General features: G+C 41.9%; 1 protein-coding gene across 5 annotated transcripts in view; it reads left to right on the top strand.

The window, feature by feature from the left end:
• MCPH1 (microcephalin 1) overlaps positions 1–27594 on the top strand; it is a 189839-nt gene that overhangs the window by 12546 nt on the left and 149699 nt on the right. The window contains exons 4-9 of one of the 5 annotated variants that reach the window (XM_080928877.1): positions 758–845; positions 3840–3954; positions 5232–5354; positions 7576–7665; positions 9549–10667; positions 24311–24393. In XM_080928877.1, the coding sequence (XP_080785003.1) occupies positions 758–845; positions 3840–3954; positions 5232–5354; positions 7576–7665; positions 9549–10667; positions 24311–24393 (1618 nt within the window). Of the gene's footprint in view, positions 1–757; positions 846–3839; positions 3955–5231; positions 5412–7575; positions 7666–9548; positions 10668–24310; positions 24394–27594 lie in introns of all 5 variants that reach the window. The other 4 variants (XM_080928876.1, XM_080928878.1, XM_080928879.1 and 1 more) reach the window with 4 other exon arrangements.

Raw genomic sequence — 27594 nt, 5'->3', positions numbered from 1 at the left:
TTGTTTGCCTTGTTTTCTGGCATACTCTTCATACCTGGGCTCGGGCTGCCTCTGTTACTGTGTGCTTCCATGATATCCACTCAGTTTTAGATCAGACCAGTGATTACTTAATTCTGAGCTGGGCAGAAGTTTTCCATGTTCTTGGTCATCTGTAGTTTTTGGAGAGTGCTTCTTTCCTGGAGAATTACTTCCGGGGTACCCATAGATAATCTCACCTTCAGGCTTGCTCTGATGTATAACACATCAGCCACTGTCTCCATAGCTTGTTGATCGTGAGCCCATCAGCCTGAGTGTCTATTCTAACCCTTGGTTGTGGCTCAAAAGCCTTCCCAATCTCTCTAGCTGGGTGGTTCCTTCAGTATAGGGAATAGAGGTGTGTGGGGAATGCCAGTTTTGTTTTGGCAATGCTTGGGATTGAACCCGGTGTGTCACACTTGCTGTATGAACACTCTAACACTCTCTCAGTCACTGGGGAGAGCTTGAAATACATCCACCTTCCTCATTTCCCAAGTGCTTGGATTACAGGTATGTATTAATATGCTAGACTCTCTTTTGCTTTTGCATTGGATAGAGAAGACCATGTAAAGAAGACTGGAAAATCTAATGTATAGTGACATTTTATTAAGAATGTATGTATGTGTGTATTATAATAAAAGTATACTAACTTTGAACCTGCTGCCTGGTATATACACAGTTTTTATGTGGTGTGTGTATAGCAAAGAGTTACTCACTGGGCTGCCTTGACCTGGTTCTACAGATGCAGGGTGGCTGGAGCACGTGTTGATGAATCTTTGTTTCCTGCAGTGAATACTGATGAACATGTACCAACCCTAGTTAGAAGAAAAGTAAGTATGTAATTTCTTTGAGGACAGGGTGGTTATAAATGTATGGACCCTTGTTATTTTTATTTCTAAAAAATATAGACTTTCATAAATATGTTCAGTGTATCTTAAACATGCTGTTGAGTTCATTATTATTCTCACATAAAATTTCTAGTTAACTAAAGAGGGTTTTTGGTTTTGGTTTTTTTCTTTAGTTTATGAATGCTTTGATGTAAATGCATTTCTATAGGAAATGGAAGAGATTGTAGTTAGCCTTGAGAAATTAAAATGAGCCCAAGGCTAGGCAGCTCTTAGTTACTTTGTTGCTTCTTTTCTTTTTTGTTACAATTTTATTTTATGTTTGTATATTTTGCCTACATTTGTATCTATGCACTACATACAAGCCTGGTGCCCATCGAAGCCAGAAGAGGGCTTTGGATCTCCTGGAGCTAGAGGTGCACATGGTTGTAGGCCATCAAGTGGGTGCTGAGACTTGAACCCAGGTCTTTCTCAAGAGCAGTCAGTGGTCCCAGCTGCAGAGCCGTTTCTCCAGCCCCTGGTATTTCTTTAGGTGTAGTGACTATGAAGTATCAAAGCACTTTGTTCTCACACAAGAACTGTTAGATTCAGTGACCTAATCAAGACTGAATCCAGTGGATGAGAACTGGATACTTCCTACAGATTAAAAGAAAAGCAGCTGCAGCTTCTCCATGCTTCTAGAAGACTGTGTGATTTATATCCATCAGGCTTACCGCAGTCACCCAGGTGCTGGAGAGTCATGACGCAGCTCCTCCAAGGCTTCCCCAGAGCTCTTCATCTGATTCTGGGCAGTTCTTAACTGTGCCATGCTGAAGTTCAAGACTTGGAAAACACATTGACAGTGCATGCTGTTTCCATTAACATGCTTAGTAAGCTCAGGCACGGCAGGCACGGCTGATGTTTCTTCCCTCTGACACTTCAGCTGAAGAGCCCACCCAACTCACCTGCTGCACACAGTGTCCTCTGCTGAGTGAGGTGCTTACTTGGCTGCCTTTTCTTCCCTGCATAATAGTGTGGTTTTCATCAAGTTAATTTCATGTTGCACATTGTGAGTGGGCCTTTCCTGAATATACTTAGTCAGTTTTTATGAAAGGCGTTACATGTGAGATGTGCATTTACTACTTGTGCTCACTGCAAATAACCATAAATTTGGTAAGTCCATCAATAGTGTGCAAGGTCACCTCTGTCTTGTCCAATGCCATTGTATTATCTTTCATTTTTGTCTAGTCTGGTGCACAGTGACTGCCTGCATTTTACACTTACACTTCTAAAAGCCTCCCCTTTCCAAATGCAATTGCAAGTTAAAAACTAAGTTGAGAAAAATCATTTTAGGTGCTTGGAGGGCAATTTCCCCCCCTCCCCCCTCTCTCTCCCCTCTCTCCTCTCTCTCCTCTCTCCCCTCTCTCCCCTCTCTCCCCTCTCTCCCCTCTCTCCCCTCTCTCCTCTCTCCCCTCTCTCCCCTCTCTCCCCCTCTCTTCTCTCTCCCCTCTCCCCTCTCTCCCCCTCTCCCCTCTCTCTCCTCTCTCCCCCTCTCTCCTCTCTCCCTTCTCCCCTCTCCCCCTCTCCCCTCTCTCCTCTCTCCCCTCTCTCCCCCTCTCCCCTCTCCCCCCTCTCCCCTCTCTCCCCTCTCTCCCCCCTCTCCCCTCTCTTCTCTCTTCTCTCTCCTCTCTCCCCTCCCCTCCTCTCCCCTCCCCTCTCGTCTCCTCTCCTCTGCAGTAATAGATCTTTCTGCTTGAGGCTGCTGTCCTGCTTCTGTCATGGAACCTAAGTTTCCGTTCCAAGGGGCTGTATGGATTTGAAACCATTGCTGTTTTGAAATTCTGGGAATCTTTTTTTTTTTTTTTTTTTTTTCTCTCTCTTTAAATTTTAAAGCAACTGAATCCTGTTCTGACTGCCACCATTTGTGAAGTGGTAGAAGGAGGCCCAGCACTAAGGCCACAGAGTGGAACCTCTATTCTCTGCTTCCCACATGCCTGTGGACTGCACCTCATGAGAAGAATACTCTAGGCAAGCTGCCAACCCTCCTAACAGAACAATATGGACACACTACACAAACTATCCCACTGTCCAAAAGCAGCAATGTTAACATCTTACACTGTAGCAGTGAGCCTGCTGAACTCTAGCTCCAGCTTGTACTGGTAGAACCCAGTATCTGTTAAAGCTGTTCCCTGTCACTCACTTCTCACTTTCTTGCAAGCTCTCTATGCTGTTGCTCAGTGCCTGACACAAGAATGTGATCGTGACCAAGTGCCTACCTGACCTAGCAAGTCAGGAACAAAACTGGCAGCAAGAGGCTCCAAGGGCCAGACACAGCACACTTTCTAGTTAGCAGCAGCAGTGTAGACACGGACATGAAGGTTCTTTTCTTTAGTAACTGGGATAATGGTGTTTGTGTTGCTGTGCTATTGGAGGGAAGCTGCTGTGAGGAGAGCAGAGAACCAAGGCTACTTCTGGGAAGCCTTTTGGCCATGGAGAATGCTGGAAGGCTGAAGCAGCTCAGAACACAGTTACATAGTGTACAGCCATATACTTAGTGCTGCTTGTAAAAGTAATACTTCAGAAATAAGTATTGCCAATTCACATACAGTATAGTAAACAACTCATTAAGAAGTTCTTTTAATTTTTGATACCATTAAAGTTACCAAAAACAGTATGGAAATGGCTTTCTCTCTTGTTTTAAAAACTATCAGCAATTGTAGGAACTGGAGAGATGGCTCAGCAGTAGAATTACTTCTCTTGCACAAGAGCTTACTGAGTTCTTGTTCCCAACACCTACATGGTGCCTCTTAACTGTACCTAACTCTATCTAGTTCCAGGGGATCTGACACTCTTTTGGCCTCTGTGGGCACCAGGAATGTGCATATATGTACATACATAAATGCAGGTCAACATTTATCCACATAACAATGAGTCGTTCATTTAAAACAAACAGTAAAAAACCAGTACATGCTCACTAATGTCTATAACCTTTTTGCCTAGCGCAAGTGTATGCAGCCCAAAGATTTTATTCCTAAAATGCCAGAAAATGACAAAAGACTTCAAAAGAAATTTGAGAAAATGACTGAAGAGCTGCAAAGGCAAAAGGCAGCTCTAGGTAAGTCACATCCCACGTGCCTGACAACTGTAGGTAGGCACAGAGGCTGCAGTAGCTTTAAGGGAGGAAGGAGACTATGACATGTACCTGCCCACTTAGACTGAGTAGTAACACTGAGAAGGGCAGTCAAATAATCCTCCTCGTTCATCAAGTCAGTGGGATTCTTACCTGAGGAGGATTACAGGAGAAAAGCAATCTCACTTCTTAATTCTGTCTTTTTAACTGGTCTATAATGACAATTTCAACATTTTGATTTCTTTGAAAAACACAGAAATATTCTAAAAATATGTTTTTGTTTTAATCCCAGGTGTAGGATATGGGGCTGTTTCAGGTTATCCACAGCAGCTGACTGACTTGCCTCATGCTCTAGCAGGGGTGTGATTTTGCCAGCTTCAGGATAGTTTCTTAGATTGTTTGATGTTTGGAATTCTGTGGACTTATGAGAGGGTAGATTAATGTTGCCTCTAGAGAAGAGGTGGCTTGGTGGTCGGTTACTGGTTGCTCACCATTTGTTAAATAGTCATGTGCAAAGAAGAACTTAGTTATCTTGGACTGAAAAGATCAAACTTGCCCCAAGAATCTCAATTCTCCTAGGCAGCAAGAAGTAGTCTTGCTACTTTTAATAACACTGCCCCATTTCCCCTCTATCTAGTTGCCCTATTTCCTCTTATCTAGTTGCCCCACTTCCCCTCTCTTATCCAATGTTAGGGGTTGGAAGGGTTGGGAAGGGTGGAAGAAAGAAGAACCCATAAAGAAGCAAATGCCAGCTACACAGGTCTTTTCATTCCATATCTAAAACAGGCAAATCATAGACTTTATTTGCTTTTAATGCTGTAGGAAAACACCTGGGGTTTACTTCCTGTGGTTAATTGAGCTGTGGGTGTGTGTAGAGGATGAACAGTGTTCAGTAGGACCACGTTTAACCTAGATATAAAACAAGTTTTAGAAGCCAATCCACCACACTCTGCCTTTCTGTCTTTGCTAATTGTATGATGGTGTTCATGACATCGACTTAACTATATCTCAGTGACAACCTCTGTAAATGAGGATGCTGACACCTGTCATCATGTAGGGCCTGGGTACACTTTGGTGACTATGGCAGCGAGCTGTCCTGGCTGTGCCATGGTTCCTGGTGGGAGTATTGCTGTCTGCGGGAAGAGAAACTGACACTGAAAGGAGCAGGAAGGCAGTGGTGTGGGAGTGGGGGTGGCTGTGAAGGGAACTGCTGGTAAAGTGTGGCTTTTGGTCTTGAACTTACCATGGAGGTTTGTTTTCAGATGATGATGTTTCTGTCCTTGTGTTTGAGTCCCCTCAATCACTGGTATACATCTCCCCAGTAAACATGATGAAGAGGAGATTGCAAGAGATGAAGGAGAAGAGGGAAAACCTTTCCCCTACCTGTAAGTGGTTACATTGTAACATGAAAATGATGTGTGCTAGCAAATTACACAAGAAATGTTAGTTTTGATCTCTACCCTAGATGCTAATTTTCCTTTTCCCAGTGCTTACTTAGGTCAAGGGAATCACACTGCACCCCAGTCTCCTTACCTAGAAATTTTGAGTGCTTCCTGATTTTAGTACTTAATTTCAGTGGAGACCTTTCTAATATTTTCTTCCAGAAGAAATGTTCTTTGTTAAGATTGGGGCCCATGTGGAATACATGAATGTTCTCCAGTTCCCTTTTTGCAGCTCCTTCATCATTTCCAGTATCCTCACTTTTTTCTTTTTCAAAAAAATTAAGTAGCTGGAAAAATGGCTCAGACGTTAAGAGTGCTTGGTACCTTTACAGAGGACTGGAGTTCAGTCCCCAGTACCCACATTGGGTAACTCACAATTGTTTATATGACTCCAGCTCCTGGGGAACTAATGCCTTCTTCTGACCTGGGTGGGAACCTGCATACATGTATAATTTAGACATACACATAAATAACAAAAAACATCGTTAAAAGAGGGTATTTTAATTACTTAGGTAGTAATAAGCACATTTTAATAAAAGACGTGCAGTGTAGGGAATAGACAGAGCCTTGCTCCCCGCTACTTCCACTCCTGCTGAGTTGGAATAATGCAGATGCGCTTTCTTGGTGAGGCTGTAGTTTATTTTTTTTTTATTAATTTAGATCATTAGAATATTCTTTCTTGTTTGCTGTTGTTTTTGAGACAGGATTTCTTTGTGTAGCCCTAGCTGTCCTACAACTACACTGCCTCAGCCTCCCAAGTGCTGCAATTAACTGCATGCACTACCATGCCTGGTTCTTCATTTCTATTAAGCCTTTCCTTCACTTGCTACCATTAGACTCACAAACTACACTAGACTCATCTATGTGCATCTCAGGGCCATAAGTGACTGAGACGAACTATAGCTTTTGCTCAGACACCATCAGAGCTTTGTTCAGAGCAAGCAGAGGGCAGCAGCTGAAGCAGGTACATAGCTCTGTCTCATGTGCACATCTAAATTTATTCCACATGTATATAAACTCAGTCCAAGATTTAAACCCCACAACCGAAAACTAGCTGTGGCGGTGCACACCTATAATCCTAATATTCAAAAGGTGGCGTCAGAAGGAAAAGGAGCTCAAGAAAATATTGTAAGGACAGCTCATCATTTTATTAAAATGAGCCTGTCCTTAAAAAAAAAAAAAAAAGCCACTCCTTACTCCCCAAAAATAGCTTCAAAAGTAAATGTAAAGGACTAAGGCTATGTAATTCAGTTCTTGCCAAGTATACACAAAGCCCTGGATACAGTTCCTAGCATCAAAAAAAATGAATAACTGCAGTGTCTGAGAACTTCTCTCCACCCACACCTTTTTTTGTATAAACACCCTTGTTTTATAGTCATTTTGTCAGGTTTTCTCAGGGAAACATCCTCTGAATCTCCTTAAAACATGACTTTTAGAGGCAGTTTAAGTACTGTACTTAGGACCCAAGAACAGTTCCCAGAAGAATGTTGGGTGGCTCAAAACATTCTGGGACTACAGCTAGAAGGGCTCCCAGTACCTCTTCACACTCATTCCATAACCCCACACAGAAACACATTTATACACATAATTAAAAACAAATTTAAAAGATCTTTGGACATGTTTGTTTTGTCTCTTATATGGACAGCCTTTGAAGATAGCACCTAGAGCCTCATTTAGTAAATAATTATGTTCTAGATATCTTAAATAAATGTGGTTTTAACTGCAACACTGTTGACTTTGGGGGACAGTTCTGTTTTGTAGCCTTTCTAAACCAGTAATATCCTTCCCCCACACTTGTGACAGTGTCCCATGTCTGTGTCTGCCCTGGGCTTCTACTTAGAGATGCATATTAGGAACTTTGGTTCTCAAACAAGCTGAAAATACTCACTTAATTTGTTTTAAGCGTCATACAAGTTGGATTTTGAAATTACCATCTCATGATCTGAGTTAATGCTTGTAGGCCAGGGATTGATAGGGGTTCATTTTGTCAGTCTTGCTTCTACAACATACCTGATGCAATTTTTATACTCGAATTGAGCTTAATAAAGGGAAGAGTAATTTGCTGTGTATATGGGATCAGGAGCAGAATGGTAGATGTACTGTTGTCCCTGTCCAACAGCCAGTTCTGCCATCCATTGTCAATGATGCGTTATTATGCTATCAGCCTCCCAGATGCTGGAACAGTCTCAGCAGAATCCATGTGTCAGTCTGTTTGAAACATCCTTGAACATTTCTCACCAACCTTTGAGTTCAGGTAAATTGTAATATGTATTTTGTTTTTGTGAAAAATTTAAAATTTGAAAAGTGTGTGTGTGTGTGTGTGTGTGTGTGTGTGTGTGTGTGTGTGTGTGTCTTCTCACACTGTTCTTTTTTTAGACTTTTACTGTGGAGCTCTGGCTAGTATGGATGGCACTTACCAACGAGACCCATCTAGCTTCCAACTAGAGCCATGTTCTTGTCTCCATGTTGTTGAGTGCTGAGATTACAGAAAATGCACCAGCATGTCCACATTTCATGTGGTTAGTTCTAAACATTCAACTAGCTGAGTAGAACTAACTCAAGTTTTTTCTTTAGATCTGGTATTAATAGTATTATGGACCTCCTGCTTGAAGTCTATTAGCTCCTCTCTGGGGATTTGTTTGTCTGTTTGTTTTGTTGTGGAAATCCTTAATTTATATTTGAAAACAGGACTAAAGAGGAATGATTTTGTGTTTAATTAACCCATGAAGTATATTATTGAAGAGTCTGTGTCAAGTAGGATGGGAGTCCTTGACCTTTTTAAAGATTATATAGCTTTCAGATGTTGAGTTCCTTATGCTTTCCTCACATAAACTCACGGGAGAGCCTAAATGAAGTCTCTGGAACCCCCAAACAACTGTGTTCAAAAGGGCTTCAAATGCCACATGAGAAAACTGAGCTAGGCGTTCTTCCTGACCGTGTGATAAATTCTGGCAGTCTGTCCTGGATGTTCTGGGATTGTTTACCCATTCGTCTTCTCTTTGCTCAGATTTGTCTCCCATAGGTTGGAAGCGAATCGCAATAACAGTGCTGGCTTCCTTTTCCATGCACTGTTCTGTCTCACTGTCTCACACCCCAAGTCTCCATGAGGTAGGCGGCATCCCCACTCGCATTTTACAGAAGAGAAAACCGGGACACAGTGAGGTCAAGTAGATTGCACAAGACCCTGAGGTTGTGAATGATACACTCAGGCTTTTGACTTATGCTCTTAATGATGTGCCACACTGCTTCATGGCTTAATGAAGAGTGATTGATACATTCAATTGCTAAGAGTAAATCTCAGTATCATTCCAGTGCTGCCTTCAAAGCCCATCCACACAGGCCCTGTGTCAGGCTGGACGTTACCCCTCTCTTCCCTGAGCACAGCTTCGAGGACAGAGTGTCTCTGCCTCTGCTGCCTCTGCTCTTAAAGCTGAGCTCCCATTGTCTCAAGTCACAGTTAGAGTCCCAGCATTCCCTCCAGATTGTGTCCTTTCTCTAAAAAGGAAGCCCTTCGCCGGGCAGCACTGTTGCCAGTGGAGAAGCAGGTCTGAGTGATGACCACAGGTTCCAGATGAGCAGAAAGTGCTGACTGCCCTCTAGTACCTCAGCATAATGAGAAGACAGAAACATTATGCTGTGACAAACATTGCTGTGTCCTGGGAAGGGCTAGCACCGTGACCTGACAGGATCAGGAGATTCACAGATGACACTCTCACTTGGGTGATTTTGAAGGGTGAGTTGTGTTTGCCCACAGAAAAATGTATCAGAAAGCTGGGGAGCCGGAGACCTGAGGTGGTGGACTGAGAAACTGCAGCCTTTGTGAGAGGTCAGGATATTGAGGGCCCCACTTGGTTCATTTGGTTCATATATAAATAAAACATGAGGATTTGCCAGAAGAACGGGGTACAGGTAGGAGGAGCTGAGTTCTATTTATCAGGGTTTATAGAAGCCCAAAGCCTAGCCAAGCATGGTGGCACATATCTTTAAGCCAAGCCAGCATTCAGGAGGCAGGGACAGATAGGTCTGTTGAGTTTCAAGCCAGGTAGGGTTACACAGTGAGACCCTGTCTTTAAAAGAAAACAAAGGACTTATGGTCAGTTTCACGTTTTAAAGGTGATTCTTTATTGCTCTCTCCAGATGACTCCTTTGCCAGTGGTTCTCACTCATCTTTTGATGTTCTCTGTGGAGATCAAGAAAAGAAACTGGAAAGATCAGCTAATGACATGGCCAGGATGACAAGCCCTTCCTCACCTGTGTTGAGGGAAAGCCGTTTTTATGGTTCAGCATCACCCAACCACCTCAGGCAGCCAAGTCCTCAGAAAGTTCCAGACAGTCCTTCAAAGGAGAGTGTCAGCTGGCAGAAAGGTGCTACAGGTGTGGCTGGTTCGGAGAGAAAGCAGGCCGCAGGTGTTTCTCAGGGGATGAGAGATGAGGAGCACTGTCAGTCTCCTACCAGGTCCGTCATAGAAGAACACACAGAACATTGGGGAACCAAGAGTTCTTCAGCGAAGAGAAAAGGGGCAGCGGACTTAGGTTCACCTCCAAAAGGAAAACTGACAAAGAGGTGCAGGAGAAAGTCTGCCTTGGCACTACAGCTCTTCAAGTCCGACAGTAGCCTGCAGTCCACAACCGGACCCATCCCAGAGACTCCTGATGTTGAGGCTTCTTCGTATGAGGACTATTTTAACCCTGATAATCTCAAGGAGAGGAATTCAGAAAGACTTTCTCCCAAGGCTCAGCCACCAGCAAGCCCTTCTTTGTTCCACTGCAGAGGTCTCTCGGAGTGGGAGCGAAAAAGCATGCTAAAAATCTGTGATTTTACCTGCATTGCTGAAAAACACAAATCCATCAGCAAAAGTGACTTAATTTCAAAAAGTACTTCTAGTTTTGAGAAACCTGACAAAGAGGAAGTGAATACAACTCCTACTTGCTCGCTTTTGGTGGGGACATCTAACAAAAGCCCGGGGCATTTCAGGCAGCCTGGCCCTCAGCTGAGGGATGACATAGGCCCAGAGGGAGGCACCCACCCTGACACCCTGTGTAGTCCTGCTCATGACGCCACACCCTTGAAAGGGAGTAGTACAGAAACAAGAGATCCTGGTGATGGAAAAGGCTTCCCCAAAGAAGGTACCACTCCTCCTGCATCAGCGTCTCCTGAAGGTGAAGCACACAGCTGTCATCTCAGTTTGGGAGAGGACTGTAATGTTAAAAAATCTGTAGAAGAAAAGGAGAAAATAGCCACAGGATATAGTGAAAGTATGTGACCCTCATTTCCCTACTGTTTTTTTGTTCTGCCAGTACGTAATGCTGTGTTCATATTTGAAATCTGTCTTTACATCTTTATAATTTAAGTCCTTTCCCCTCCTCCTTTATTTTAAGGAATGTACATTTGATATTTTCCAATGATGTTCTTGAGGGATAGGTGGCAGGCTCTAGCTTTCTGGTCAAATGTCTTGCCATGAATAGACCTCCCCAGGCTTCTATGTGCATCTCTCACTTAGCATGACATAACTGCAAGAGGAATTTATTTTCTTTTTTTAATTTGGGTTCATTTAGCAAGGACTTATATGTGAGGGGTGCAGTAAAGAAACAGCCAAATGACCGCTCTATAATTAGGAAGTTTTTGTTGTAAATAAGAAAGTATCCAGAAGTGTCTGGAAGATCCAGTACAGAAAGAGAAGCAGACTGGCTATGGCCCCAGCTGTCTGTCAGAGAAGAGAGAAGAGCAAGAGGCAAAGAGTACAAAGGAAGAGCAGTAAGGGAACAAGTGGCCTGCAAGAGATGGAGAGGGAAGCTGAGACTAGCAGGAGTACCTGGGGCCAGCCAGGGTCGGGGCTTGTAGACTAAGTGCTATCATGAGGGAGCCTGTCAGCCAGCACGGGCTTTGACAAGCAGCCACAGATACAAGTCAGTGTCCCTTCTGCTGCACATAAGGAAAACAACTCTAGGCTGATGGGAACTGATTTCACAAGTTCATGAGGAATGCTGGCTCTTATCTATCCAGGTTGAGCTGGGCACATACTCAATTTTTGGCCAAGTCACTAGGTTTGCCCTCTTGGATGTGGGGAATGGAGATACCCTTTGGACCTGGCATGTTTCTACTATAAAACTCTAGAGAGCATCAGCCATGAGTTTGCTAACAAGAACTATGAAAAAGTTTTGAAATATGTCATCACTATTTTTTACTTTGGGCCCTGAAACTTTGGGCAATGTTAAATAAGAACAAACATTTTTAGGACATTTTGCTCAATTAAAAATTTAGTTATGGAACTCTCTCCAGCCCTCAAATAAGAATTTGGTATGGCTTTGATTCCTACTTATTTTGCATCAAGACTACCATTCAAATTGGTTTGTTTATTCCTATCTGTAATTCAATTATAATTATAGTGATTTATTTGTTGAACAACATAATAATAAGTATATGATTATAGGAATTTAGGCAAAGGTAGCAAAAATATCAGCAAATTTTGTAAGCAAAGTTAGACTCTTAGCTTTGACCATTATGTACGTTTGGCTAAAGTTGAATGTGACCAAACTGACTCTTCATCATTTCTGCATTTGAGGTGGTTTCAGTCACTGGTGTTAGGACAGCTGTGTTGGGCTGAAATAATCACAGTTCTGGCTGCTTGAGGATAAACTCACCTAAATTGGCTCAGCATCAATTAAATTATTTTTAGGGTTTAAGCTGATAAATGGCTTGGCTTTTGAATAATTAAAATTATATTCATAATAGTATTTTGTTATATCACAGTTAATATGTGTCTTCAAAATATATAAAATTACACAGAGTCTAGTAAATAAAAAAAGTATAGTGTTTTAACAGTTCAGAATATCCTGTCTTGAGTTCTGAGTTTTTATCTTTTTTATAAAGCATTTGAATGTTATATGATATGTAAATATAATTTAAGTGGAACATAACTGGTTCCAAACAGCCTAGTACACCCTAAACCCTAGCACTGCAGGTGTTCCCGTTAGAAGAATGTGTTTCTTCATCCAGGGCTCAACCTTCCTGTCTTCAGTCCTGAACATCAGGCTTCACAAATAGCATGGAGGGCAAGGGCACTGGGTGGCACTCCAGTAGTTAGAGGACACTGGGAGACTTGCCGATTATGAATGGGCCAGCTTGCTGGTGCACAGGCAGATGGGTGTGACCCAGTTCGAATCTTAGCAAGTCACTACCACAAGACAGCATGAGCTCCTAAGGCACAGAAACACATCTTAGCCTAAACCTAAGCACTTTTTTATACTCAGTGACATTAAGAAGACTCATGGATAGTTTTATATTGTCCACCAACAGTCCAACCTGGATTTCAGCCTATCATCTCTTTGGGGATCCACCCTAGATACAACCATAAATCTTTGGTCTGAAGTGGAAATTCCATACTTGCTCAAACTGGAGCCAGGAAGGCTGTTCTGAATGTCAGCTAGACAGACCATCCAGGTGCCTCTAATTGAAATGAAAGGCTGTTCAGTGCCACTTGCACCCCACGTGGACTTGTTGACTCTAAGATAGTGTGCAGTTAGCCTTCTAAAAATAAATTATCAAGTTGGTCAGTAACTGGTATTGAAACAGTGGGGTGTAATCATTAGCTTTACATTTTTATTCTATAATTTTATGAATAAACAAGTTTCCTTTGTTAAAAAGAATAAACTTTCCCATCAGAATTTCTCACTTTCTGCCTGTGTTAATTCTTTTTTTTCTTTTTATTTTATTACATACTCTGTATTTACATTTGAGATGTTATCCCTTTCCCCTGCTCCGCTCCCATTCCCCCTACCCCCATTTGCCTTCCTGTCACTCCCTCCCAATCATGCTCTCAACTCCATTGCCTTGGCATTCCCCTACATTGGGAAAATGTGCCCTCCCTGGACCAAAGGTCTCTTCTCACATTAATGCTAGACACTGACATCTTCAGCTACATATGCAACTGGATCAATAGGTCTCTCAATGTGTGCACAGAGGGTGTTTTACTCCATGAAAGTTTGGGAGGATTTGGTGGATTGATAATGTTGTTCTTCCCATGAGGTTGCAATCCCTTTCAGCTCCTTCAGTCCTTTCTTTAGCACCCTCAATGGGGTCCCTGGGTTCAGCCCAATGGTCAGCTGCAAGCATGCTCAGCTTTATCTATATGACTCTGACAGAATCCCTGAGGAGGCATCTCTATCTGGTTCTTGCCAGTAAGTACTTCTTGGCATCAGCTATAGTGCTGGAATTTTGTAGCTGGATATGTGGTGGATGCCCGGGTGAGGTGGCCTCTGAATGATCTTTTCTTCAGTCCCTGTTCTTCTATTTGACCTTGTGTTTCTTCCCGAGGGTATTTTGTTTTCCCTTCTAAGAAGGACTGAGGTATTCCCATTTTGACCTTCCTTCTTTTTGAGCTTCATAATGTTTCTGTGAATTGTTTCTTGGGTATTCAGAGCTTTATGGGGCTAGTATCCACCTATCAGTGACTGCATAACATGTGTGTTCTTTTGTGACTGGGTCACCTCACCCAGGATGATAGTCTCTAGTTTCATCCATTTGTCAAGGAATTTCATGAAGTTATTGTTTCTAATAGCTGAGTAGTACTCCATTGTGTAAATGTACTGCACTTTCTGTATCCATTCATCTGTTGAAGGACATCTGGGTTCTTTCCAGCTTCAGGCTATTATAAGTAAGGCTGCTATAAAAATGGTGGAGCATGTGTCCTTGTTATATGTTGGAGCATCTTTAGGGTATATGCCCAGGAATGGAATAGCTGGGTTTTCAGCTATTCCAATTTTCTGAGGTACCGCCAGACTGATTACCAGAGTGGTTGTACCAGCTTACAACCCCACCAACAGTGAGGAGTGTTCCTCTTTCTCCTCCATAGCATCTGCAGTCACCTGAGTTTTTGCTTTTGGTAAGATGGCCATTTTTACAATGTTGATCCTTCCAATACATGAGCATGGGAAATCTTTCCATCTTCAGAGATCTTCAGTTTCCTTCTTTAGCGATTTGAAGTTCTTGTCATACAGATATTTCACTTGCTTAGTTCAGGTCACACCAACCAAGGTATTTCATGTTGTTTGTGACCATTGTGAAGGGAATCTTTTCCCTAATTTCTTCCTCAGCATGTTATCCTTTGAGTAAAGGACGGCTACTGATTTGTTTGAGTTAATTTTATAACCAGCCACTTTGTTGAAGTTGTTTATCAGTTGTAGAAGTTCTCTGGTGGAATTTTTGGGGTCACTTAAGTATCATATCATCAGCAAATAGTGATATTTTTACTTCTTCCTTTCCGATTTGTATCCTTTTGATTTCCTTTTGTTGTCTAATTGCTCCAGCCAGGACTTCCAGTACTATATTGAATAGGTAGGGGGAGAGTAGACAGCCTTGTCTAGTCCCTGACTTTAATGGGGTTGCTTAAAGTTTCTCTCCATTTAGTTTGATGTTGGCTACTTGTTAAGGTGTGGGCCTGGGGTTCCTCCTGATCTTTCCAAAACTTTTTATCATAAAGGGGTGTTAATTTTGTCAAATGCTTTTTCAGCATCTAGTGAGATGATCATGTGTTTTTTGTTTTTCTTTGAGTTTGTTTATATGGTGGATTATGTTAATGGATTTTCATAAATTAAACCATCCCTGCATCCTTGGGATGAAGCCTACTTAATCATGATCGATGATAGTTTTGATGTGTTCTTGGATTCGGTTTGTGAGAATTTTATTGAGTATTTTTGCATTGATGTTCATGAGGGAAATTGGTCTGAAGTTCTCTTTCTTTGTAGTGTCTTTGTGTGGTTTAGGTATGAGTGTAATTGTGGCTTTGAAGAAGGAGTTGGGTAGTGTTCTTTCTGTTTCTGTTTTGTGGAATACTTTGAAAAGTATTGGTATTGAGAGTCTGATAGAATTCTGCACTGAACCCATCTGGTCCTGGACTTTTTAGCTTGGGAGGCTTTGGATGACTGCTTCTATTTTTTTAGGTGTTATGGGACTGTTTGGATGGTTTATCTGATCCTGATTTAACTTTGGTATCTGGTATCTGTCTAGAAATTTGTCCATTTTCTCCAAATTTTCTAGTTTTGTTGAATAGAGGCCTTTGTAGTAGGATCTGATGATTTCTTGAATTTCTTCAGTTTCTGTTGCTATGTCTCCCCTTTCATTTCTGATTTTGTTAATTTGGATACTTTCTTTGTGCCCTCTAGTTAGTTTGGCTAAGGGTTTATTGGTCTTGTTGATTTTTCTCAAAGAACCAGCTCTTGGTTTTGTTGATTCTTTGTATAGTTCTTTTTGTTTTTATTTGGTTGATTTCTGTTCTGAGTTTGATTGTTTCCTGCTGTCTACAACTCTTGGGTGTATCTGCTTCTTTGTGTTCTAGAGCTTTCAGGTGTGCTGTCAACTGCTATTGTATGCTCTCCAGTTTCTTTTTGGAGGCATTCAGAGCTATGAGTTTTCCTCTTAGTGCTTCTTTCATTGCATCCCATAAGTTTGGGTATGTAGTGGTGTCATTTTCATTAAATTCTAAGAAATCTTTGATTTCTTTTTTGACCATGTTATCATTGAGTAGAGCATTGTTCAGCTTCCATGTGTTTGTGGGCTTTTTGTTGTCTTTGTTGTTACGAAAGACAAGCCTTAGTCCGTGGTGATCTGATAGGATGCATGAGAGTATTTAGATCTTATATGTGTTGAGGCCTGTTTTGTGACTGACTATATGGTCAGTTTTGGAGGAGGTACCATGAGGTGCTGAGAAGAAGGTATGTTCTTTTGTTTTAGGATGAAATGTTCTGTAGATGTCTGTTAATTCCAATTGGTTTATAATGTCTGGTAGTTTCACTGTGTCTGTGTTCAGTTTCTGCTTCCATGATCTGTCCATTGATGAGAGTGGGGTGTTAAAGTCTCCCACTATTATTGTGTGTGGTACAATGTATGTTTTGAGCTTTATGAATGTAGGTGCCCTTGTATTTGGAGCATAGATGTTCAAGATTAAGTGTTCATCTTGATAGATTTTTGTCCTGTGATGAGTAAAAAGTATCCTTATCTTTTTTGATAACTTTTGGTTGAAAATCTGTTTTATTTGATTTTAGAATAGCTACTCCAGCTTGTTTGCTGGGATCAATTGCTTGGAAGGTTTTTTTTCCAGCCTTTTACTCTGAGGTAGTGTCTGTCTTTGTTTCTGAGATGAGTTTCCTGTATTTAGCAAAATGCTGGGTCCTGTTTACTTATCCAGTCTGATAGTCTATTTCTTTTTATTGGGGAATTGAGTCCATTGATGTTAAGAGATATGGAATAGTGATTGTTGTTTCCTGTTATTTTTGTTTTTAAAGGTAGACTTATGTTTGTGTGCTTTTCTTCTTTTGGTTTTCTTGCATGATTGTTGTTTTGCTTTTCCTAGGGTATAGTTTCTCTCCTTGTATTGGAGTTTTCCATCTATTATTCTTTGTAGGGCTGGATTTGTAGACAGATATTGTATAAATTTGGTTTTGCCTTGGAATATCTTGGTTTCTCCATCTATGGTAATCGGGAGTTTTGCTGGATATAGTAACCTGGGCTGGCATTTGTGTTCTCTTAGGGTCTGTATGATGTCTGTCTAGGATCTTCTAGCTTTCATATTCTCTGTTGAAGTCTGGTGTAATTCTGATTGGTCTGCCTTTATATGTTACTTGTCCTTTTTCCCTTACTGCTTTTAGAATTCTTTGTTTTGAACATTTGGTGTTTTGACTATTGTGTGTCAGGAGGAGTTTCTTTTCTTGTCCAGTCTACTTGGAGTTCTGTAGGCTTCTTTTATGTTCATGGTTATCTTGTTCTTAAGGGTAGGGAAATTTTCTTCTATGATTTTGTTGAAGATATTTACTGTGCCTTTTAGCTGGGAGTCTTCATTCTCTTCTACACCTATTATCTTTAGGTTTGGTCTTCTCATTGTGTCATGGATTTCCTGGATGTTTTGGGTTAGAATCTTTTTGATATTTGCATTTTCTTTGTCTTTTGCACCAGTGTTTTCTATGTTATCTTCTGCTCTTGAGATTCTCTCTCCAATTTCCTGTATTCTGTTGGTGATGCTTGCATCTATGACTCCTGATTTCTTGCTTAGGTTTTCTATCTCCAGGGTTGGTTTTTTTTTTTTTTTCTTTATTGTTTCTATTTTCACTTTTAATTCCTTCACCTGTTTGGTTGTGTTTTCCTGTAGTTCTTTGAGTGATTTTTGTGTTTCCTTTTTAAGAGCTTCTATTTGTTTATGTGTATTCTTCTGTAATTGTTTAAGGGAGTTATTCATGCGCTTCTCGAAGATCTTCATCATCATCATGAAGTATTATTTCAAGTCTAAGGCTTGTTTTTCTGGTGTTTGGACATCCACTACTTGCTGTGGTGGGAGAGCTGGGTTCTGATGTTGCCAGGTTGTCTTGGTTTCCATTGCTTAGGTTCTTTCACATTCCTCTTGCCATCTTGTTATCTGTGATTAGAGGTGACCTTGTCTCTAACTGGAGCTTGTCTCTCCTGTGGGTCTGAGGGCCCACGGGCTCAGGAAGGAGATTGCTCCTGGGTGTTTGGCTCTTTGTGGACAGGCAGTGAGTTCTTATGGCAGTGACTTGGTTCTTTCTCTGTGGGCTCAAGTGGGAGAGCACTTGTGAGGCTGTTCTGGGAGTTCAGCCATCTGCATGCATGTCCTGAGTCTTGATGGTGGCCACCTGGCCCTCTCTCTTGGCCACAAAAGCCTGTGTTAACTCTTGAATTGCTATTAAAGTTTAGTTGTAGACCTGTTACACCTCACATGCTTCTAGTTTGTAAGAAGAGAGCCAAGAAGGAAACCATATGCACCCTTAGCCCCAAAAGTTTCTAAATTCCTAGAAGAAGACAGATGGTACATCCAGATAGGACATGGTGTCAGCTAGTAGTGTATTTCAGGGGGTGCAGACATGACCGATCCAGGGACTGGCTTGAGATTTTTGTGGTGGACGTGAGAGAGTATAGCCAAAGGCAACTGGAAGAGTGCACAGCCTAGAGAGAAAGAGGCCTAGACTAGACATGGCCACGGCTGGGGGAGAAGGAGAGTAGAAGTGAGAGATAATGGGATGAGAGGTCAGGAAGAGAATGAGAGTGTGAAGAGAGTCAGTATGTGAGACTAGCCTAGAAGGAGTAAAAGCTCGGTTATAAAGAGAACAGTGGCGTCTGGGAAAAGTGCAGCCTGGGCAAGGGTGAAGGGCTATGGCATGCACTTCGGAATGTTTAACAGCTGATGCTGAGGGAGCCTGGTGCCAGCATGGGCTTCGCCATGCAGCCGTTAGTACATGTCACTGGAGCCGAATGTTCCGTTAAGGGGAAAGACTCCTTTAGGCAGATGAAACCAGTGTCGCAGGTTCCTGTGGAGTGCTGACTTTTATCCAACTTTCAGAAGTCCTCCTGTAGTGCAGGTGGGGCCATTTCTGACTATATATACTGCCTCTTGGAGTTTGGGGAATTGAAACGTTGGACCCAACAGTGAGTAATTAGGAAAACAGTGAGGCTCGAGAGTATAGGTGAATTCACCAGGTACCCAGAAGGCTCCTCTGAGGAGGCTCTACTGACTTTAGGCCAGGGGAGAGAGAGTGCTTGTGTCTACTGGAGGTTAAGTACCAATGACTAAATAAATGTCCTGCAGGAAGGAGGAGGCCAAGTGCTGCATCGTTGAGCCTCCGAGGTAGGGACAGTGACCACAAGTGTGGCAGCAATCAGATCCTTGGGACCTTCCCTCTGAGTTGAGACAGAGCGTTTCAGTTTGTTTTATAGTGGGAGGAGAAGCTGCTAGGCATTCTGAGCTGGAGTAACCAAATCCGATTTGTTTTCTCTGTTACCCTGGATACTCAGAAGGACAAACTGTGGCTTAGTGTGTTTGCTAGAAGCAATTACTGTCAACACTATTCCTTTCCAGATAACTATGTGTATATAAACATGCAAACAAAATACATTTAAAGGATTCTCTCATATACATAGAACCATATTATCCTTTTTCTTTAAATGGGCCTTTTAGAAACTCCTAACAATATGTAAGACATCCTGCTCACAGCAGATACTTGTTTCTTTTAGTGTAATCTGTGTTGAGAATCAGTGGAATTTTCTGTAATGAACCAAAAGGATACAGATATAGATAAATGTAGGTAATTATAAAATACAGATAATTAGAGACAAAACATTCTTAGAAAACTTTCATTGATGAAACACTAAATTGAGTATAGTCTTGGAATGCATGTCTGCTCTCAAGCAGATTTCTTGGGAGGGAAAAACTGACCTTGTAATTTAATTGGAACTCTGATAGGTGAGTTTCCCATCACCTAAACTGATTGCAAACAATTCCTTAAGGTTATTGTGTCTGGTGTTATGCACCTCATTCTTGAGGGCGCCTTTTCACAAAGACTGGTCTTGTCCCAGTCTGATGTCAGTTCCAAAGGGAACGATTTTCAAGCCTAGTAGGCCCTAAGGCAGTGTGTCATAGGTGTCTCCCAGCAGGTCCTTCCTTATCTTGTTACAAGCATCGCTCAGTAGTGGGGAGATAGGACAGAGTTCTTGGATCTCACAGGTAAAGATCTTGCAGTTAGGATATAGCTTGGTTCTTTCATTAGGTCTGGGAAATGTAGGAACTGTATGTAGTCTGAATTCAAAAAGTAAGTCTGCACCCCAGTTGTGTGGGGATGGACGTCTTTCTTTCTGTTTTATTTATTTGGAAGCAAGATCTTACTGTGTGACATACTTGGCCTACAGTTAATAATCATCCTGTCTCAGCCTCAGTGCTGCTGTGACTGCAGGTCTTTGGCAACACACCAGGCTTCGCTTATCTTTTGATGGGGCAAGACAGGAAGTACGAAAAGCAGCTTGGTGAATATTGAGGTGACATTCTTCCCTCTCTGCTCCCACACGCAGTCAGTCTGAATCCCCCTGTAGATAAAGTCTACCAGATGCCCTGAGAACAGAATAAAGCTCCTGCACGCCTCTCACCAGGATGCTGATGCAGGAGCGCCACGTCTCATTTGAATACCGGCAGAGTTAGTACCTTCCATACTGTACTCCATGTCTGGCCATTGATTCAGTGCAGATTTGATCCTGTGCAGTGTGTGGTGGAATTTCACGTCAGCGTTTTATACATGTGTGTTCATTTATCTGCACAGTTTGGCCACTTCCAACTATTGGATTCTTTTACAGTTACCAGCTGTTGGGGGTTGATGCTGGACCATTGTCCTTACAGCAGGTCTGGCTACCAGATCTTACAGAAGACAAATTCCAGATGCATAAACATTGTTGTCCAACGAAATGGGGGAAAGCTTTTCAAGTAGAACTGTTGGAGGCCCATCCCGTGTCCCTTAACTTAGTGTCCTGTTTGGGGCAAGCCTCTATAAAAGTTAATGTGTGCTCGAACTACCTAATATCTCTGTTTCATCATAGATTATTTAGGGTTCAAGATCTGGGCATTGTCTTCAGGGATACAAGCTTCAGCAAATAACAGATATTCATGCCCTGCGAATGCGTGGTTGGGGAGTGTTTTATAATATTCCTGCCAACCCGTTCTTGAATCCAAACGTTACCCAATGGGAGGCTTTCTTGACTGCTTGAGACTTCAGTTACAGCTCATTGGCTTCATCCATACTGTTAGTCACCAAGGCATTTCAAAACGAGCTTGTGGGCTCGTCTCTCAGCTGTGGCAATTGTTAGCACAGGAGTGGGTGACACCAGTGTTTTGGTGGGGCCAAACATGTACTTTGTATGAGTCGCTATTGAAGTATAGAGTCATACAAATACAGTCATTTCTGCCAGATGTGTAACCCTAAATTAGTCTGTGATGGGAGGGACTGGGACGGCCTGTGCTGATCTTGGGAGGCTGGGGGTCAGTGCCTATGGCAGCTCTGGGCTTATCAGGACCAGCGACTCCTGTGATGCAGGGAGTTACTGAATCAATCGGATGTGCTAATAATGGTTGTATGTGAAGATGACACACTCAGAATCTTGTGGACCGTGTGTCTGTCTGTCTGTCTGCTCATGCGTGTGCTTTTTGAGGTTTGAGTTTAATATAACTAAAAATGTTGGAGCTGGATTTTTTTTTTCTTACATGTTTTTGTTTCTTGAGACATCATCTTGCTCTACAGCCCAGCCTGACCTTGGAGCAGCCTTTCTACCTCAGCCTCTAAGGTGCTGGAATTCTCCTGTTCCACAGTGCCCTTCTGCTAGATGATGAAAAGTAGGGCAACACAGCATGTATACAATGAATGAGGCTAGAATGAAAATGAAGGCACCTAGCATTTATAGTGTGGATGGAGAACACTGTGTCCACCTCACCCCAAGCCCCTGAGCCTAGATGAGAGTATTTGGAAATTGGGCCTTTGGAAGAAGACTGCATTCAGATGAGATCTCAAGGCTGGGCCCTTATGATGGGACTGGTGTTTCATAAAGACTAAAAAACACTAGAAATTCTTCCAGTCCCCTTACCCATATGGACAGGAAGCTACAAGGCTGCTGTCTGCAAGCCACAAGGGAGTAGTGGGGGAGGTTCACCAGAAGCCAATTATCTGTGTCTAGTTGGGATCAATATCTTTGAGTCTCTGGAACAGGAGATAAATCCTCCTTATCACATACCCAGTTAGGGCTTTTTAAGACATCCATCAGACTGTCTCTTGGAGGAGCAGCAGTTTGCTGGAGGCTGACTGTGGGCAGGAGGCCAGGCTTCACCTAAGACACTCCAAAGAGATATTTGTTAACTGGTTGTATCTGTCTATACAGGACCAGAGAAGGGACATTGACTTAGCAATGTGGGGATAGATGGTATCATGGACCTCATGGTGTCCGGGGTGGTGGGTGTGTGTGCACACTGCAGCACAGATGTGACAGCCTGTGAAAGACAGCACTGCAGGACAGACAGGATAGCCAGGGGACGGTGCTGAGAGATGGGACCTGACTGGCCCCATAGCCAGCTCAGAGCCTGGCGACGTTGGGACATAAGTAAGCAACCTCCCATGGTAGAGCAGGTGAGGTGTGTTGAGAGCTATGTGCTTGCTTTATGCTGTGACTTGGGGTCTTATGTCCCCTTATGAATATTTTATCCCTAAATCACTTTTAACCTGAGATCTGAAAGATGATTTTAAAAAGTTCTGTATGTGTTCCCTGCCAGTTAGGAGCCAAGATGTTTGTTTCTTTGTTTGATTGTTTGTTTGGATTGTTAGAGGCATTAGGAAGTAATAGAGAAATGCTGGTGTCACTTACCAGGCAAAAAGCGTTCACTACCTCCTAGAGCAGACTCTCATTAACCCTCTACCTGCTTGCTCAGTCCATCCTCCTAAAGCCACTAAGGGCTTCTGTGGGTGGGCCGTTATGTGAAACTGAGAGGGACATGACAGTTACATGATGCCCGAAGAGGAAGGGGATTAGCGTGGGCTTGGTTTGTCTCCAAAGGGATCCAGTTTAGACATTTATAGGCAAAGAATGTTGACCTTAATGTTTATAAGGCCCAGGATACAAATAACAACTAGTTTGAATTCCGGAAAACACTTCAACTATTATTCGGTGTTTTTGAGTTTATGATTCATTTTACATTTATTTATGGTGTATTGTGTATGCATTGTGCAAAGGTGCAGGGGGGGGTGCACGCACATATAAGTCAGGACAACTCCCAGGAGGCAGTTCTAGCCAACCTTGTACCATGTAGGGTTTGGGAATCAGACTCAGGATCCTCCACTCACTGAGCCATCTTGCTGCCCCCTCTTTTTATTTAGATACAATTTGTTTTGAACAATGGAAATTCACAAGTGCTACTCTTCAGACGTGGGTCATTCTCAGTTTTATCACATGGCCCCATTGTCTGTAAAGTAGACTTCCTTGTGGTGTGCACCTTAGTTTCTGGAGGTGTTTTTATGATTTTGCCTTGGACCATATTTGCATCTCTAGTATCTGCATTGGGCATCTGGAGTGGCAGCTTCTTGTCGTCTTTGCCAATATTTGAACCAGCATATAGGTGGGATATGCAGTTTAGCTGGCATTACCTTCCTCGGCTGCAGCCCTCCATGTATGTCTCATGGCATTTTCTCCTTTAAAAACCCAAGCAGTCTTTAAAATGAGAAGTCTGGAGAACAAGGACAGAGAGCTCAGGCAAGGCTGCAGTGGTAGGGACAAGCCCCCCTCTCTCTCTCTCTCTCTCTCTCTCTCTCTCTCTCTCTCTCTCTCTCTCTCTCTTTCTCTCTCTCTGTCTGTCTCTCTCTCTCTCTCTGTCTCTCACTCACACACACACACACACACACACACACATTGTTCTGTGCAGCTGGAATGTCACAGAGCCACATGGAATGCAGTGGAATCTCTTGTGTGTCTTTGTGGCAAGAAGTTGGTTTAATGTGAAAGTCTGGCAGGGACCAGTATCAAATATGTGCAGATTAGTAAAGCTTTGTACTGACGACCCTTCTGCAGGAACTAAGAGTGAAGCTGACATAGCCGATTGCATCTGAGAAGTATCTTCTCTGACAGGCTGGGTTTTCTTATTATTTTGTCATTTAGAATTGTTTTAAATGGTACAGACATGCAGATGTGGTAAAGCGCTCTGATCAACCTTGAAGATTTTCTTGGACCATTGAGCAAGTTGCAGGGAGTTGCCCACTAGCTCTGTACAGTCTTTGGCTTTTTGAGCTTGTATATGTATATGGTATATTTGTATATAGTCACGTGTTTATATAGCACATGTACATGGTGTCTGGCCCAAGAGCATGCCATTGCTCTCGTCTTCCTCTTTGAAGCAGTGTCTCGCCTGTGATTAGTCAGTTGTCTCTCTAGCCCTCTGACCAACTCTTAAAAGTTCTAAGGAGGGTATGGTGGTGATTAAGAGTCTGCACTATTCTATTCCCATTGACCAGAAACAGTGAATAAGTTTTGTTTAGCTTAACCTACATTTGTATCCGATGCCTGTTGTTTCTAAACAACCTCCACTCTGCTTGGTTTCCAGGTGTTAGAAATGGATCAGACAGTTCTTGCACAGGCCTTGTCAGACCTCAAGAGAAACTGAAGAAATGTGGGAAAGAAAAAGAGGTCAGTGGGTAAAAATGTCACTTCAAACCTTTGGATTCTCAGATGTCATAGTGTTCTACTCTGTGTTAATGAAAGCAAATTATTGGTAAGATTGGTAAAGATTTTTTCCCAATCTGTTGGTTGTTATTTTTCTCCTACTGACAGTGTCCTTTGCCTTATAGAAGCTTTGCAAGTTTATGAGGTTCCATTTGCTGATTCTTGATTTTAGAGCATAAGCCATTGGTGTTCTGTTCAGGAAATTTACCCCTGTGCTTATGTGTTCAAGACTTTTCCCCACTTTCTCTTAAGTAGCCTGAGTGTATTTGGTTTTATGTGGGGGTCCTTGATCCTCACTTGAGCTTTGTACAGGTGATAAGAATGGATCAGTTTGCATTCTTCTGCATGCTGACCTGCATTTGAACCAGCGCCATTTGTTGAAAATGCTGTCTTTTTTCCACTGGATGGTTTTAGCTCCTTTCTCAAAGATCAAATAACCTTAGGTGTGTGGGTTCATTTCTGGGTCTTCAACTCTATTTCCATTGATTTACCTGCCTGTCTCTGTACCAATACCATGTGGTTTTTATCACAATTGATCTGTAATACAGCTTGAGGTTATATTAATCCTTACAATTCATGAGTATGGAAGACCTTTCCATCTTCTGGGGTCTTCTTTAATTTCTTTCTTTAAAGACTTGAAGTTCTTGTCATACAAATCTTTCATTTCCTTGGTTATATTGTTTGTGATTATTATGAAGGGTGTTGTTTTCCTAATTTCTTTCTCAACCTGTTTATTCTTTGAGTAGAAGAAGACTACTGATTTGTTTGAGTTAATTTTATATCCAGCTACTTTGCTGAAGTTGTCTATCAGCTGTAGGAGTTCTCTGGTGGAATTTTTGGGGTCACTTAAGTAAACTATCTTATCATCCGAAAATAGTGATATTTTGACTTTATCCTTTCCTATTTATATCCCTTTGATCTCTTTTTATTGTCTAATTGCTCTGGCTAGGATTTCCAGTACTATAATAAATAGGTAGGGAGAAAGTGGGCAACCTTGTCTAGTTCCTGGTTTTAGTGGGATTGCTTCAAGTTTCTCTCCATTTAGTTTGATGTTGACTACTGGTTTGCTGTATATTGCTTTTACTATGTTTAGGTATAGGCCTTGAATTCCTGATCTTTCCAAGACTTTTAACACGAAGGAGTGTTGAATTTTGCCAAATGCTTTCTCAGTATCTAATGAGATGATCATGTGGTTTTTTTTTTTTCTTTTTGAGTTTGTTTATATAGTGGATTATGTTGATAGATTCCATATATTGAATCATCCCTGCATCCTGGGATGAATTCAACTTGATCATGATGGATGATTGTTTTGATGTGTTCTTGGATTCAGTTTGCGAGAATTTTATTGAGTATTTTTCATCTGTGTTTATAAAGGAGATTGGTCTGAGGTTCTCTTTCTTTGTTGGGTCTTTGTGTGATTTAGGTATAAGTGTAATTTAATTGCTGCTTCATAGAACGAATTGGGTAGTGTTCCCTCTGTTTCTTTTTATTGAAATAGTTTGAAGAGTATAGGTATTAGGTCGTCTTTGAAGGTCTGATTGAATTCTGCAGTAAATCCATCTGGTCCATCTCCCTTTTTTGGTTAGAAGACTTTTGATGAGTGTTTCTATTTCTTTAGGGGTTATGGGACTGTTTAGATGGTTTATCTGATCCTGATTTGACTTTGGTACCTGGTATCTGTCTAGAAAATTGTCTATTTCCTCCATATTTTCCAGCTTTGTTGAGTATAGGCTTTTGTAGTAGTTTCTGATGATTTTTTTTGAATTTCTTCTATTCCTATTGTTATGTCTCCCTTTTTATTTCTGATTTTGTTAATTTGGATGCTGTCCCTGTGCCTTCTGGTTAGCCTGGCTAAGGGTTTTTCTACCAATTCTACATCCGATAGAGAGGTAATATCCAATACAAAGAACCTGAAAAATGAAACTCCAGAGAATCAAATAACCCTATTTAAAAATGGGGAACAGAGCTAAACAAAGAATTCTCAACTGAAGAATATCAAATGTCTGAGAAGCACCTAAAGAAATATTCAAAATCCTTAGTCATCAGGGAAATGCAAATTAAAACTACCCTAAGATTCCACCTCACACCAGTCAGAATGGCTAAGATAAAAAAAAAATAAAAAAAATAAAAAAAATAAAAAATAAAAAACCTCAGGTGACAGCAGATGCTGGCAAGGATGTGGAGAAAGAGGAGCATTCCTCCATTATTGGTGGGATTGCATATTGGTACAACCACTCTGAAAACCAGTATGGCTGTTCCTCAGAAAATTGGACATAGTTACTACCTGAGGACCCAGCTATACCACTCTTGGGTATATATTCAAAAGATGCTCCAACATGTAACAGGGGCACATGGTCCACCATGTTTACAGCAGCCTTGTTTGTAAAGGCCAGAAGCTGGAAAAAACTCAGATGTCCTTCAACAGAGGAATGGTGGATACAGAAAATGTGGTACATTTACACAATGGAGTACTACTCAGCTATTAAATGACTTTATGAAATTCTTAGTCAAATGCTTGGAACTAGAGAATATCATCCTGAGTATGGTAACCTTATCACAAAAGAACACACATGGTATACACTCACTGATAAATAGATATTAGCCCAAAAGCTCCAAGTACCCAAGATAAAATCCACAGACCACATGAAGCTCAAGAATTTGCAAGACCAAAGAGTAGTTGCTTCAGTCCTTCTTAAAGGGGGGATCAATATATTTATAGGAGGAAATACAGAGACAAAGTGTGGATCAGAGACTGAAGGCCATACAGAGACTTTTCCATCCAGAGATTCACCCCATATGTAATCACCAAACCCAGACAATATTGTGGATGCCAAGAAGTGCAAGCTGACAGGAGCCTGATATAGCTGTCTCCTGAGAGGCTCTGCCAGAGCCTGAGAAATACAGAGTGGGATGCTCTCAACCAACCACTGAACTGAGAACAGGGTCCCCAGTGCAGGAGTTAGAAAAAGGACTGAAGGAGCTGAAAGGGTTTTCAACCCCACATCAGTATCAACCAACCAGACCTCACTGAGCTCAGAGAGACTAAACCACCAATCAACGGGCACACATGGAGGGACCCATGGCTCCAGCAGCTTATGTAAGAGAGGATGGCCTTGTCAGGCATCAAGGAGAGGAGAGAGACCCTTGGCCCTGTAAAGGCTCAAT

This window comes from Micromys minutus, assembly GCF_963924665.1.
Source record: "Micromys minutus genome assembly, chromosome: 14".
Lineage (NCBI taxonomy): Eukaryota > Metazoa > Chordata > Mammalia > Rodentia > Muridae > Micromys > Micromys minutus.
The sequence above is the reverse complement of the archived record's forward strand: the minus strand, read 5'-3'. Positions and strand labels throughout refer to the sequence as shown.